This window comes from Drosophila virilis, chromosome 2 (assembly GCF_030788295.1).
Source record: "Drosophila virilis strain 15010-1051.87 chromosome 2, Dvir_AGI_RSII-ME, whole genome shotgun sequence".
In the NCBI taxonomy this organism is placed as follows: Eukaryota; Metazoa; Arthropoda; class Insecta; order Diptera; family Drosophilidae; genus Drosophila; species Drosophila virilis.
In genome coordinates this window covers 22,170,580-22,187,177 of record NC_091544.1, presented here as the reverse complement: position 1 = coordinate 22,187,177, position 16,598 = coordinate 22,170,580, and the positions used below count along the sequence as shown (strand labels likewise).

The window sequence follows — 16,598 nt, the reverse complement described above, 5'->3', positions numbered from 1 at the left end:
CGCCGACACATCGATGATGATGCCGATGATGTTGGTACTCGAACTGACTGCCCACTGTACACTTTTGTCGGCAGCAATTGTTGGGCGCTTCAATAAAAAGTGCGTTTTGCTACAGGTGAATGCTTTGAGACAAATAGAACTAAAATTAATGTTAGAACTTGTTGCGAATTATATAAGAGCACATAAATGGATCTTGTAAGATATAGCTTTATCTAAACCGTAAAACCGTTTAAAGTGTAAGAGTACAATTAATATTTGTTCAAGCTACCTTTATAATTAACATGTTAAGCCTCTAGGAATGCAAACATCCAACAAATTTAAAACAAAGTCTTATCTCGTAGAAAAGATAATGAAGATATCACTACCAAGTCTTTGACCCCCATTGACACCAAGGAGCAATGCATTTTTCGAAAACTCTGAATTTGAACAGATATTTGAAAATGAGTATCATACAAAAGTTTTTCGCGACTTTTATTATCGTGCACCTACAGTGAAAATTTTAGCATTCTAGCTCTTTCGGGTTGGACTGTGCGTTGATCACCAATAAGTCAGTCAATGAATCAGTCAGTCAGGACAAACAGGTTACATATATATAGAGATTAAACATGCTTTTAATCAAAATTATAAAATCTTGAATGAAAAATATGTATTTTGAACTACTGTTAAGATTATTAGACACTTCCATTATTACGTATAAATGAGAAGCACATATTTTTAACAGAATTTTTTAAAACAATATAATATATAATCTCCAGAAACTATATTTGGGAAAATTACAAAAAAAAAAGAAAGACAATCTACTTGATCACACATGGAGTAATCAATAAGTTGGGCATGGATAAAGTAATAAAAAGGATTTCACAATAGAGTTTTTTCCAAAAAGAACTGCAATTTATTAGAGATTCCTTTATATGCTAAGGATATACAATATCCTAGTCAGATTATAATATTGATAACAACATTTCACTAAAATTAAGCGATATTCTTATATAAAAGAGATAGAGGTAGCTCATTCCAAAAGTCTGGTTGGCACAATCTAGGCAAGGTAAGCTAACTAAGCTGCATCTTTTCATCTTCGTTGAAAGAAAAACTTAAGCTGCCCTCAATTGGCGGCATTAAACGAGACCAAAACAGAACCGAGCCACTTCCAAGTTCAGCTTTAGCTTCAGCTTCAGTTCGAAGCTTTGTCTCCACATGATGCCTGCCCACTCTGGCACATTTTGGCCATTGTTCTCTTTTCGATGGAGGCCAAGCAATACTGGAAGCTGTTGCTTCTGAACTGTAGCAAATGTTGCTGTTGTTGTTATTGTTGTTGTTGCTGTACAAAAATGTCAATATTCTGATTCCACGAAAGGCCGAATGCATCGCAGGCCAACTGATGTCCATGTCGATGTCGATGTGAATGTGGATGTTATTTTGTCTCTGCGGCTGACCAAAAGTCGCAACTCGCGACGTCCACAGTCCATCTCCAGGAGAGAAGCTCAGCTCTCTGTCGGATCCTGCGTAATTCAGTTGCAGCGCATTGCAGATGGCAGCAGTTGCAGGCTGTAGAAAATGGCGTGCGTCAGTCGAGCCAGACTCAATCTCGCCTGGGCACAAAAGCCAGCGTTCCGCCCGGCGGCGGCAGATCAAAAAGCTCGGAATGGCTCACAGTTCAATAGGCTTTGTGTCGGGAGTGTAAGAGTAAGAGTAAGTTGGCAAGCGGCTATAATGCGCTTGGATATGCAAAATTGCATTGAAATTTGAATTCAATTCAAAAGCCTGTTGGCCATTCCGACAGGGACGTCAGGGGCAAAGCCAGGCAACTCTGTTGGATTGGTCGAGTTGATTGCGCGGCGGTTGCCAATTTGAAAGAAATCAAAAACTCAGCCGCCAAGCCATCCTACATGCGGTTGTTGTTGCTCGACGCTGTTGTTGCCTTTTTGCAAATTACGCAACTGGCAAAGATCAGCTCTTGTTTTTGGCCACATTGTTACAAGGCGCAAGGAGTTTACAGCTGCCGCCAGTTGCCGGTAGCAACTTTGGCTCTGGATTTGCATGCCAACACCGGCGTGCATAGCGCACCGGCAGTTGCAAAAAATGAGCCTCTTAATAGCCGCCGACAGTTACAAAGTGCCAGGCAATTGTGGCAAATGCCGAGCCATGCCGAGGCTCTCAGCTACCAGCTTCAGTCCAGCAGCAATATTCAAAGCACATGGGCGTGTTGCTCGGGGGCGTCTGTGGCTCTCGCATTTGGCTTTCAATTTACAATCGAGCTGGCTACACCTCTGGGCGTTGCAGCAGCAACTGCACCACACGAACCAACTTTTGGTGAAATCATAATTGCAGCAAGTAGCCAACGGGTCGTCCAGATGCAGTTGCTGAAAGGAATGGGAATGCCTCTGCCAGTCTATCCGCAATATTTTATTCCCATCTAGGCCTAACCAAACCTATTGAGCTGTGGCTCTCAATTATTGTGATTGTGCTAATTGACAAATGATAATGTCTTTAGGGTGTTTTCCCAAATACAAAAGTCTATTTTGGGGCCAGTAAATTTAAATTAATCAATGGGCCCAGTCGAAATAGAATTTTTACATGATGAAAATCCGTACTAATTTTATAGGATTATTGAGATAGGATACCTATTTCTTATAGGAAGGTTTTACGGGTGCTGGGTTAGGTGGAATCCAATCTTTAGAAATAAAAACTAAGCCCAGGCAAGGCCTGGTAATACGCGCTAGATATGTATGTGCTCTCACACCGAGCACAGCCCATGATATCTTAATACAACTTCCCCAAACCTGAAAATTAAAAAAGCATGTCATTATTATGCAATTTCTTTGAATCCAAGTACGATTTGAAATTAGCAAGGTTTGTGGAAAAGTTTATAAACTCACGTTCTTACGGTCTATCTATTTCTCTCTTTCTCTCTCTCTCTCTCCCTCTCTCTCTCTTTCTCTCTCTCTCTCTCTCTCTCTATCCGTATTTTTTTCTTTTGTCTTTCTTTCAGTTATTTTTAGTCATTCCTTAAGGGAGGTGTATATAATTTGCTTAACTGGATCATCTTAAGATTTTGCCCTACTTCTGCCAAGCATTTGGTGAATCAAGATACATTTACATTTATGAGTCGTTCATTCAGAGGATAAACCAAATGAAAATTTCTATATATTAATGATGGCTGTCATGCTGTCATGCCAAGGACTTAGCGCCATGGAGATTGAATTCAATCAAACGCAATTGAGCTACGTATTTGTTGGCGCATTATCAGAAGGGAAACCCTTTTTGACTGAGCCAGGCGAAGATGGACACGGCTTGTGGGAGTCAGAGTGGTATTTGAAGTGGCAAACAAACAAATCTTTGCTGTCACAGTGCCTGAGTTGCGGCATTCAATTGCGAAATGAATGCGGATCTCCCACGGCAGTCGGCTACGTGTTTCAGGATATGAAACATATCTCCGGTTAGCAGGCAGGACATTTCCTGAACCAGGCCGTTTCCATATACACAGCTGTCATAAATCGCATGTATGACTAGCTGTTGGGAATTTGCGGCAGGATATTGCCAAAAGGATGCGCTGCCACTACCACCACCGTCGCCGCGCTGGCCGCTCATCTGTATAATGATTTGATGGGCATTTGAATGCAGGCGCATGTCATTTGGCTTGGACAAAAGCCTTGAGTGCCAGCCGACTCGTGCGACTCAGATCCATCTGTATTTATGGCAGAGGCACGGCCAAACATTTCAATTGAGTGCCCAATGAGACACCTGACACTTAAGCGCCAGCAACTGGATGAAGGCGTTCGCCTGACAAATGAGACAAAGTGACACAAGTCAATCAAAGCGTCGAAAATACGCGTCGCTTATAAATTCCATTGCTGCTGCAGCCTCCGACCAATTTACTGTCCATGCCCACTAAAACGCACCGACATGCCTGTGGAACTCTGGCCCCTTGGGGCCGCAATATATTTAAATCAATTCCGTCAGCGAGCACCGAGGCGCAAGCCAAATCCAATGTCTACCCAAAGTGATGGACGCATTTAAAATGTCAATACGCATTGGCTTCAGGCTCGGACGACGATGGATTCCACGATGCGGACAATGTGGCTATGCCTGAGGCTGCCTCTCAGACTGACTATAACACTACGACACTACGGCACTGGCGGACTGCGACTGAGATTGCGACTGCGAAGCGTAAGCTTGAAGTCATTCAAGTGGCGGAGACAATGAATCCTGTCAAATCAAAGTAACAAGTAACACAACGCGCTCAACCTGGTGCGAGAAACGGGAGATAAAAATGGAAAACGGGGACGGTGACCAGAGACATCGTACATGGGCCACGCGTAAAGGGCAAAGACAAAGCTCTGAGAACCACTCGGGATGCCCAAATCCATTAGAGTTAAATAAATTTTGTTTTTGAATCAAATTTACGTGTTGCGAGGTAAGCTGAGTGGCGAGTTAACTAGACAGAAATGTCATTTGGCCAGCGGGTGGGTTGAGCAGTTCGTAAACGATAAATTGAAAATTCGATTAGCTCAAATAACATAACAGTTTAAAGTGCAAGTACTAAGATATTTTTGCATACTTTTTGATCCAAGCGAATGGCTACGAAATGGAAATAAGATCACGCTTCAAAAGCAAGCTATTTTCGGAGACAATAAGGGACTACACATAATATTTGAAAACTATATTTCACTTACATCTATGCGGGCAAATCATCCGTATAATCGTTTCTCTTTTAGTTTTGAGTGAAGCTCATTGAGTTTAGCCGGACCAGCATTTTATCTTACTATTGCAATCTTAAAATAGGAGCTTTGCTCTTCTAACTTGAAGTTGGTTGTTCTTATTCAGATTATGTCAGATTACTTACTCGATTTTATCTTGGTTAGTTGCGTCCTGTATCCAACTGCAAGATAAAGTAGCGCTGGCTGTTTCCTTAGTTATTGGTGGTGGCAATTTCCTGTTTTCTTATGCGGAACCAAATAGTTTCCGTGAACAATCGAGCAGCCCTCGTCAGGTATTCGATGCCGGACACATAATTTTGCATCGCATCTCTTCAAAAGCTCATGCCGTCCACAGCTCCTAACTGGCAACCCCCAATCCGTAGCCAGCAATACGCTGCAGGGGCGCAGGCAACGAGCTGACGACAAGTGATGAGTGAATGCAAAGAATTTGAATATTGTGCCGCGGCGGCAGTTGACATAAATCGTCAATGACAGCGACATCGCCTCCTTTTGGGCCTTTAACACGCAACGAGGGAGCTGACGAGAAAGCTGGGACGACTGTGCAAAAAGGCCGACAATCAACGAGCCGGCCGCAGAACACGACAGACAACTGTAATCCGCTATTGTGATTGTGTACAGGCACGGGCACAGGATCAAACCCAGACCAGGAACGGGCGCGGGCACAGGCACGGGCTCGGTCTCGGGCTCGGGTTAGGGGGTTTTATCCCCGTTCGCTCGCTTGGCCTGTCAGCGAGCTTCTCAAAATCAATTCTAATCGATTTAGGACATTTTGACAGCACTTATTGGCAGCGTTCGCGTGGCCGTGATACCAAAAACACCTTCCAAAATTGCTGCCCATGCGGACGGTGACGTCGATCCGCTAAAATGTCAACAACATTTTGGCTTAAATAGCCGCAAAGTAAAAATAAAAATAAAAAAAAAATAAATTAAAAAAAAAAAACGAGAACAAGGCAGCATTATCATTATCTGAGTGGAAGCTGATTGAAAACAGATAATTAAAATCTTCTAATTAGCGGCATGTTCACGCATACACACACACACACAAAAATGTATGCATGTGTGTGTGCGTGTGTGTTACCTTAACCACTGTCGGCTGTCAGGGAAAACAAGTTCATAAATCTTGCACCCAACAAATCGTTTTGCAACATGAAAGAACATTACATACATATAAGAAGAAGCCACGGCAACAACAGCGACAACAAAAGACTTAAGGAACAAAAACAAAAACTGTCCACTATGTATGTGTATGCATGAGTGTGTGTGTGTGTGTGCCTCGGCTGCCGAATCATGTGAAAGGCTTCGTATGGGAGCTCCCCTGGTTTTTTGCCAAAACGTTTAATAAACAAGATTCCCATGTCGATTATCACAAATTAGTCACATTAATTATAAGTGAAGGCAAGGATGCCAGATTCTATCTTATTTAAGAAAAACTGGAAGCACCTAAAGGATATCTGCATTTGGCCAAATAACCAACCGGATTTAAGCTGCGGCCGCGTGTGGATATTATTTAAACACGTGTCAAGGAGCATAAATACCTACATATAAATAACTTGGTGACAATACATATTATATTTTTTTAACAGAAACTCGTTTGAACTAAACACAAAAATCTAATACGAGAATTTGTGTTCCGGCTTCAGATATTATTTTGCAAGAATAACACCATTGATAAGAATATTAAAGGAATATTTTTATAAATTTAAACTGTTTAAATCTATTTAATACATGCAGACACCCGAAAAGAAGGCTACGGGTATTGTATTATCCATTTAAAAATAAATATATATATATAAGAACATAAATTTCTACAGTCGATAAATAAGAATTGCTGCTAGAGCCAAACTATTCCAATTGGCAAATGCTTCACAAAACTTCTATATCAATGTATTTTTGAGTTTATGCTTTAACCCAATACACGCACCGGATAGTACTAACTCATTTATTTAACAGAGAAGAGGTGATGCTGTGCTGTGGTCTTCAGTTCTAATAGTCGTTGTTCAAATACTGATGTATATTTTGCAGCTAACATAAAAAGTATTTTCTATACTCAACTTAAAAAAAAACATCGAATTCTTAACAGCTGCCTATATTTGAAAATACAAACTTTTCGATAAGTACTGCATACTTTTCGGCTGCGCACGAAAATAATTATCTTAACTGGAAGTTTAGCAAAGCTTGAAACCAAAGCTGTAAAATTATCAATGTTCAGATTTTCGATGTTTTTTGCCAACAAAAGCAATGGCTTGGCTTTGTGCTTATTGGAATTATCTTCCATAATACGTTTTAATACCCTGAACCCATTAAAAATGGGTGTAAGGGTATATTGTATTTGTGCAAAATCCAAATGTATGTAACAGGCAGAAGGAAGAGTCTCCGACCCCATAAGGTATATATATTATTGATCAGCATCAATAGCCGAGTCGATCTAGCCATGTCCGTCTGTCCGTCCGTCCGACAGTATGAATGAACGCAAGGATCTCAGAACCTATAAGAGCAAGAGCCTTGAAATTTTAGATGTCGCTGCTCCTAGTGCCAGTGTTTCTATTGTTTCCGATAATCGATAACTTACTCCGTTTCCAATCGATATCGTAATCGATAAAAATCGATATCGATATCCTGTTTTTTGGGCCATTTTGGTAAATAATAAGAGCTAGAGTCACCAAACTTGACATACAGCTTCTAAAATAGAATATATATATGCATTTGATGTTGGAAGAAGAGGGTTCAGGGTATCCCCTAGTCGGGAGCTCCCGACTAGAACCTCTTACTTGTTTAAAAGTGTTGTCTACAAATTATAATATTTGTGACATGACTGCCAAAAGTCGTGGCAGTGTACTTTCCAGATTTTTGGTAGTGTTAAATATATATATATATATATAAGTCTTTATTTATTATAGTTCGTAATATTCGACATGTACAACTTAAAACATATGGCGATATAATTTTCATTCAAAAACTCACTCTCATTCTTATAAGCAAAAATACCAAAATCAGCAGTGATACGATCCCAGTCCTGTTGCCTTCTAAGCCTTGCGCTCGAACAGCAAAGGGAATGGCTTATCCTGCGGCGCTTGCAACCAATTGTCTTCTGAATACTTCACATTATTTTCAGTCTCAATTACGTGAAAAGTGTAGGCATGTCGACTCTTTTGGGAGCGATTTGGCTCACTCTTGTGCACCACATTGCCATGGATGACGATACATGTGCCTGTCACGGAGTTACAGGTTAGTGCTATATGTTAAAAACTGGTTTGATCCCACTCACCCTTGTTCACTTGGAGCGGTGTAAAGCTGGACTGTGGGTAGATGGGCGCTGGGCGATCGTAGACCATCAGCTCAGATGCATTTGCGTCGGGATTGCGCTGGTAACGACGGTGCACGCCGCTCTTGTGAGAGCCCTTTATGAACTGAAGGCAACCATTCTGCAGGGTGCAGTCTTCTAGAGCAAACCAGAAGCCCACTGCCGAATTGGGTTCTGTGTGCAGAAACCAAGAGTCCTGATGTGGCGTTACCTCACCGCCTATTCCGGAATTCTTAAAAATATACATGCTCTGGCACACGGCCGGCCGGTTGAAATTCAACTGCCAGCAAATCTCCCGCACGCGATTGCTAAAAGTCAGCGCATTGAAGGTTGGATGCTCCACATGCAACGCATGACCCACTTTATTGAGTGCGATCATCGGATCCACAACCAGCTGGCCTTCATCGCCGATGGCGCCCTGCTCAAAAAAGTAGCGCACCTTATCGCCGGATTCCATGAAGTACAGTTCCTTGCTGTGTGCATCCTCCGCCTTGATGGTGCTAAAGATTTTCCGGTTCGACTGTGGTGCATCCAGGCAAAGTGCCCGCCCTGCCTGATACAATGCGTCCACCTCATCGGGCTTCAAAAAGTCCTCTATGACTATGTAGCCATTCTCGTTGAACTGCAAGGGGAACAGAGTTGGAACATTAGTTGTTGCTATAAGCACTTGGCACAAGTACACATAAGCGGGTGAAGGTCCCAATTGATTCATCAACTTGGCGTTGTTTGACGCTTATCGCTGCGCCGTCTGGTCTGCGTCTGGAGCCCCCACTCCATAAGCATTATCAGACTGACCGACTATATAATGGGCACACGCGTGCACTAACTAATACGTCTCTCCCCTGGGGTTGTCATACTTATCGTGCAAGCTCCAAGCCCCCTCCAACCATTTCCTGTGTATTCCATTGTCAGCGGTGGTACCTGCTAATTAATAAATTCCTAGACATGTTGAAGTGGCCAGTCGATTCGACATGCAAAAAATCAAATTCGTGCCCATTCATTGAAATCACTCAACGTAAAATTGAAAATTCACACATTTTCTGGGTAATGTGAGTTTATCATCTGCCTGCAGCAAGGCGAGGGGTGTCCGCACTTTGTCGTGCCGAACGTAACGTACAACAAGCGTATAAAAATCATATTGTTCATCTTTAAAGCATACACAGATATACTCTAAAATACTTATATACTAAATAAAAATTCCAAATATTTCATTGCAGGTGACTAGAGGGTATACAAATTTCAACATGCCAAAAGTTCAAATTCGTTTTTGTTGTGGGCGCTCTCTTAGTTTCGTTAAATAAAATAAGTATATTTCAATCGGCTTGAGTAAGAAAATGAAAAGCAAGAGTATAAATAGTCGCAGTGACTCAAAGACACCAACACACCTGCACTGCTCATAGGAGGGGTCAGCCTCCCCGCCTTTTGACGAATGCGCCAACAAATTTACTAAAATAAAACGCCCGTGCAAGTGTCAGGCATTGAAAAGGGAAGGTTGGTTAGAGGTAGCCGCAGACTTAACCTTTTGCGGATCTAATACAGGAGCTCGTGGAAAATCACAGCCTGGGGTCAGCAAATGGGACAGCTCGACGACTTTATAATGTAATAACACACTTGTGCAGCTGATTCTGTAATCGGCAGCAGGTTGTTTGTGATTGTGTTAGTGTGATAATACTTTGCGTGTGCATTTCAGCTGAGTTGGCAGGGGGTGAGACGCTTATGAAAATACAGCTGAGCTGGTTGAAACATCGTTTGTTGAACTATAGCTTGCATAAGTTCGAGAGTATTTCGTAAGGCACTTGCATTAAAGTGTGGCGAGAATGGCTAGAGTTACATTGAATAAACGCTCAATTTTTAATAAGTCTGCTCATTTTTAATTAGCATGAATATGTATGAATGCAGATTATTCAGAGCTGGAAAACCAGTTCATCGAGCATTATAATTTTGTGCCATTTGAACAAGTCTGACCATGGCAGGCGCCGAAACCTCGATTGGAACTTGGCTAGCTTCAAGACTCACGCCGTATGTTCCAGCTCAATCGTTAAGACTTTTTTAATAATTAATCCGAAAATATGTTGCTGGCCATTTCAGTTGAACATTTCCTCAATTGGCAGCAAGCAACTGGCCATCTTATGCCTTTGTTCCCAAGCAAGAAAGGAATGCTTTTCCGCAGTTGTCGACGCTTTGGCTGCCAATGTTTATGATGCTGATGAATGTAAATAAACCAATGACACAAAGACGTACATATGTACGCATGAAGTAGATCTGAGGCCTGGTGACTAAGTAAAATCTAAGAGCGTAATCTGATTGCGCTGACGTTGGGGGCCCAACGCGGCTATCGATATTTGGACCCAAAACATTTTTCACCCAAAAATAGCAACAAAAGCCGGCATAACAGAACAGCAGCATATCTAATATATCTAATTGAAAATACTTAAATCTGATGAATAGACATACCTCATCCAAAAGTTTGCTGTGCATTTTCAGTTATACTGTGTACTGCTTGTTGTTTCAATTAATCAATAAATTTGATTTTGTTTCGGTTTTTTCTTTTAAATCTCGAACAGCTTTAATTCGAAGCGGTTGACGTTCGGACAGCGAACGTTTTGCTCTGTTTCGCGTACGTTTCAAAACTGTTTCGCTTTTCGAATATAATGAGAAGTGCCCAGCTATACCAGGCCGAACCTCTGATATGCGCTTCCCACACGACGTCGGGTGTTAAACAGTTCTATACACACATGTGTATTCTTAGCATATGCTCTCGATCGTCGCTCTCTCTCCCTCTCTTTCTATCCGTTACCGTGGGTCTGCGTCTCTGTTAGCTGTGATGGCAACTTGGCATTTTCTCGCTTAATTTAGCTATTTTTCTCCGAAGCAATGCTTGATATATCTCTGGGCAATATATTTATCTTAATACGCACAAGTATGAGTCAAGTCATGACAATATACATTATTATTTTTATTTATTTCTCTAATACTATATCTATACTTGAGCTAATAAAAATAACCAACTTAACAATAACTTAGGCGATGAATGGGAACGCTATAAGTTTTGTTTTTTCTCCATTTTCTATATATTTGTTATTTGCATATGGCATTCGAATCCAAGTTTAATAATTGGCTTTACATGTCTTGAAAATTGACTTTATAGAGCTTTAATAGGGGCAAACATTAGATGTCAACACTGATTATTCATTGTTACAGCGCAGCTCTGTTAGAGTCCAGTCTGCTCTTGCTGTATTACTTGAATTATCATCATCGCCACTTAGAATTTGATTATCAAATTATATCATTGAATTATGTTACATTACTTTAACTTTAGCTCGACATTTCCAAAATTGTCTAGTACATTCCGAAATTCCCTCAATATGCACATTTGCTCTTCACGTGTATGCAGCGTGTTACTTAGGGGCTCGCAAACATAAACATGTACATGTACACATACATATGTACATTTATATGGATTTGTAAAAATGTGAGCATGTTTATTGTCTACCTAATGTGCAGTGTCTTTTTTTTTACTGTGTGTCGTCATATGGCAGTTAATTGCTGCCTATGCGTGGGTCGTTCGCCGAGAAGCACACGCTGTTGTAACTGCGATTTCCTCATCCAAAATATGTTCCAATGGTGTGCAAGGAAAATGTGCGAAAACAATTGTTATTAACTTGCACTTGCACAATATGTTAGGAAAAAAGCGCAACTTCCAATTAGATGTCGGAAGTCAATGGCCACATTATGCATAATTCGTGCATTAGTGCGACAGTGTAGATTGTACAAATGTCAATAACAAACATCTATGCTCATGGATGGCTGAGTTGAATCTATATTTTTGAAATGTTGTACTTTAGATTAGAATTTGCAATATGCTATTGACAAAGCACACAGCTCAAGTCATCCAAAACTTTAGAGGGGTTGGCCCCACCCAAATGCCATAAAGAGTCGCATTAGAAATGCCTGCAAAAGGCAAATTGTAAATTTATGCGAGGCGGCGAAAACTAATGGCATGTGGCTAATAATGTGGCACTGGGACTTGGCTTGGCTAGCATGCACTTACTTATGTTTGTGTGCTGTTAGTATTACAACTTAACAGAAGATTAATTACACGAGCTCTGGCCATAAATAAGGCAAACATGGCACGGCACACAACTGTCCGCGAGTCGAGAGTCAAGAGTCGTAGCATTATTTGCAAATGCATGCTAGTAAAAATTCAAATTAGAAATCATTGCGGCCGTCGGGCTGCCAACGTAAACCATTCAATTTAATCAAATGTGCCAGCAGCAGCAGCAGCAGCAGCAGCAGCTCCTCAACATATAAACACACATACATACATAATGACCGTGTTAGCTTCCGTGCCCTTGAATTGCAGAAGACGACGGCTTCAGTGCTAGTCGAAGAAGCAGCAACAGCAGCAGCAACATCTAAACAATAAAGTCATAAACAATGTGCAGCCGAAAGGTCCCAAGAGGCCAATGGGCGCCCCTCCAACTCGCTTGCGAATATAGCGACAACAACAATCAACAATCAGATGGCTACCCAAGGTCAGAGAGCTTTGGATTCTTCTTGTCTTGTCTGCGAGAGCTATGTGCACCCAGCTAAGCTCTTTTGTGCGGCTAATTAAGTTAATTAAAAATTGAAGGCACGCGATTTGCTTGAAATCAACAATTTGATAATATTCCAAATGTTGTTTGTTTTTCGGCAAAATCTTAATTTTGTTTTGCTGCCGCTAATGATGATGGCTTCAGCTCCTAGTCTGATTAGAAAATGTTGAGTCATTGCAGTCATAAAATTTATTATGCTGCCTTTCCAATTTGAATACCCTGTACAATTGCAGCATTGTGTATACGGGCTTAATCGAAATTCTTAAAAAACTCTAACACGACATCTAACCATATAATATTTGGATTTTATAATCATATCAATATGTGTTGATATTTACCCTTATGAATATGCAATGACATCTTATATTTCAATCTATCCATAATTGTGTACATTTTCCTTTTACCCACATCATGGAAACCCACTCTTAGCATGCACCCCCTCTTATACATCATATAAGATAATATAATCACAATAATAATAATAATAATAATGAAAATAATAAATATAAATATAATAATAATAATAATAATAATAATAATAATAATAATAATAATAATAATAATAATAATAATAATAATAGTAAGAATAATAATAATAATGGAAAGGGTGCTTAACATTGGAGGGTCCTTAAGTGACCCAAGGTCATGAAACAGAACACTATTCTTGCTGAAGCTCTGAAGCTCTGAGTTAGGGACTTTTTTCACAAATGATTACTCCAATCCGTCATTCAGTATTCACCCTGCAAGTTGAAACAAACAGTTTTATATATATAAAATATATATGTATGTATAGATAAGTATAGGGTAAATGACATTCAAATACTCTTCAGTGGGGTACTGTGACGCGTCAAACTTATCTTCGTTTCGTGCTTAAACGATTTTGATTAGCGATATTTTTTTTGACGCGCCTCCCTCCGGATTTGTGCAATTTGCTTGACCTTAGCGCGCTGAATATGTGAGCTGTTTGCCAACCATTGAAAACAGTTTCGAAAGTTTCAATTTTGCTGCAACGTCGTCCCACGCGATCCCAGCCTGATATGCACGCTCTACGAAATGTAAGGTGAGTGCAAAAACCGAGTGAGAGACAGAAAAACACTCGCAATTTAAATATTTGTAACATTATGTATCAGACAGGAAAAGGAAATGATTGCAAACGCTTAAGTGTAATGTTATTTATCTTTTCCCAAGGTTTTCACAACATTTTTCAACATTTAAATTTAATTCGATGAAAATTTAAGATAGCTCAAAGATAACTTAAAAAGAAGCAAATTATAGGGAATCCATAAAATGTGAATATTAATTCAGAATATTATAACATCTTTGCAACTGCAACTGTCAATATGTTTCTCCTTAATAGTCCGTCAGATACATATTTATGTATATTTATGCAGAAACATAAAAAATATACCCGTTGCCTAAAGGGTATTATTATGATCATTACAAAAGTAAAAGTAAAGATACGTATCAAAAGCGCAACGTAAATAGAATTGAAATAACAAAGACTAATTACGAAGCGTCTTGGTTGTTTTATTTAAAATCTCATGAATTTGCTTTATTAACGAATCAATTCACTCAAAGAGACAGAAACGCATTTGCATGTGAAGATACTTGGCCAATAAATCTAATGGCCAGTACACTGTCAGCAATGTATATGGATAGATATATATATTATAAATATATATATATATATATATATATATTTTGCGAAAGTGCCCTGACCAGGCCTGACAACACCCGGCCCGGTTCGGCTCGGCTCGGGCCGAGCTGACCAGTCGGCAACTGAACTTCCAAATGTGGTAGCTTTACGTCTTAATTTTGAATGTTAATTGCTGCTGGGGCAGTTAGTTGGTCATCGCTGGCTTGAACTTCAATGTCAGTTTAGAAATTCAAAACTAATTTGTGGCGATTCAAATTATACACGCGCATGGGAGAAGGCACGCACTGGGATAGTTTGTTTTACTGGCAGATAATAAGAGGTGCTCACGCAATGAAAACCAGTTGGTTGTTCGTCTCCCCAACCACACGTTGATTACGAAAACATTTCATCAAGGAAGCATCGCATTATGATCTCTTCAATAAAGCTTAAAGAGAAAGAAGAAAAGTAAGAAAGATGTTTTATGAAGACTTTCTACAATTTGTATGAAACATTTGTCCATTCCCTTGTCCCGGGGTGTTGAGGCTTTCCAACTTGCATTGAAATAGATTAAACAAGGCAAATTTAAAGCTTAGGCACGCAATATAACTACATGGAATATACATAAATATATTGAAATGCATTCCTAATTGCAATTATAGCCATGTCAATCGATGAGTTTTTTATTGTATCAATTACCTAATTTCATTGCAGATTCATCATTTTGTAAGACAACATTTGGTCATATCCACCATGAATCTAAAAGATACAGAAACTTTATCGCGACTTTGATGATTTATTTAAATGCGCAAAATTTCTTGAAATTAAATGCACAAAAAATGACAATGCATAAAGACTGGAATGCCATTTTAAAGAGACCATGTCCTACGTGATAACCTGATAAAGTACCCTATACTAATATTTGTTAATTGATAAATCAAGAACAAAGGATTGTAACGTGGCTCCAAGTATTTCCTGCACATAGATGAGTTGCCTTTTTGAGTTAGGACTGGCTAGAGATTTATGTGATATTCAAGATGGAACTGATTGCAACTATAACTTTCATGTTAATTGAATTATGCAAGCGACTTAGCCAACGAGTTACAACCCAAAAATTATAGCTTCAACAGCAAGCTGACCTTTCGCGAACCCTTGCACGAGAAAGTTGTGCAAAGCAGCCGCTGGGCATCCGACAACCACGAGGCGACCACCTCCAGTGAACTTGGAGACGGCAACTCACGAGTTGCCAGTGCTGCTGTCTTTCTCCTCGTATATCATCTGAAATTGATAGAGGCGCATTATCTAATATCTAATCCAGTAAGTGAACAATAAGCGCAGCGGCAAGAAATCCCAAATTGTATCAAATTTAATTGTATATTGTTAGGTTATTCGATTTTGGATTTTGCATATGTGTACCCGTAACCCGTATGTCTGTATGAGCCAATGACACGAAGTTTCTAGGAGAGTTGAGCAATAAATATATAGGTATTGTTATTGTTGCCGCAACATAAAAACTATGTTAAAATTGCGTGTAAAGCGAAACAAGTTCATAGCGCAAATTATTATTCGAATATGCACATAAAAATTGGCAATAAAATAAACAAAATGCAAAATTCACAAACGTCACAAACGAATATGTGCAAAATTGAGCATGACCCAAAGGTACCGGCCAAGCGCTGTTTGATGTTTTTAGAGGCGGCTTCGACTCTGATAATTATTGGCGACGCTGATGAGACAGAGACCACAATGGCAACAATAACAATAGCAACGACACCGACAGCCACAGCGACAACATCATCGCCAACAACTGCTGCTGCTTCTGTTGCTGCTGCTTCTGCTGCTGCTGGTACCAAAGCAATAACAACTAAGCACTTGTAAGCAAAAATAGCAAAAGTTCCTGACTAGGGGATACCCTGAACCCAGCGCCAAACTGCCTACCAAATAACATAACAAACAAAAGTGAAAGCATAAATTTGATGGGCCAAAATATAGCCATCAAATGGGTACATATACCAAAAGAAATATTCGAAAAAGAAAAAAAAATAAATTAAACGAGAGAATTTAATTTAAATTTAAGTTTTTGTTAATTTGCAGAGACGAAACAACATGACTAGATCGACTCACCTTGTCGTCCTGATCATGAATATATATATATACTTATATTTACTTTATGGATTTGCCCCCTTGTCCTGTAGCATACATTTCCAAAAAAAACAATATACCCCTTTTACTCATTTCCAATGGGTCAGAGTATAACAACAACAAAAACCAGCCCGCTGCTGTTGACGTCGACAGCAACTTCGACGGCGCGACGTCCCAAAGTGTTCAACTCTTCACTAGCAGAGCGCAGA

General features: G+C 39.9%; 1 protein-coding gene across 1 annotated transcript; it reads right to left on the bottom strand.

Annotated features, from left to right (window-relative positions):
* Positions 1 to 7,587: 7,587 nt before the first annotated feature.
* Positions 7,588 to 10,658, bottom strand: Phyhd1 (Phytanoyl-CoA dioxygenase domain containing 1). The gene is made up of 3 exons (XM_002053036.4): positions 10,474 to 10,658; positions 7,984 to 8,641; positions 7,588 to 7,926 (listed from the first exon to the last, which is right to left on the bottom strand). The coding sequence occupies exons 1-3, from the start codon at positions 10,495 to 10,497 to the stop codon at positions 7,742 to 7,744; spliced, it is 867 nt and encodes a 288-aa protein (XP_002053072.1). The 5' UTR covers positions 10,498 to 10,658; the 3' UTR covers positions 7,588 to 7,741.
* Between the last annotated feature and the right edge of the window lie 5,940 nt (positions 10,659 to 16,598).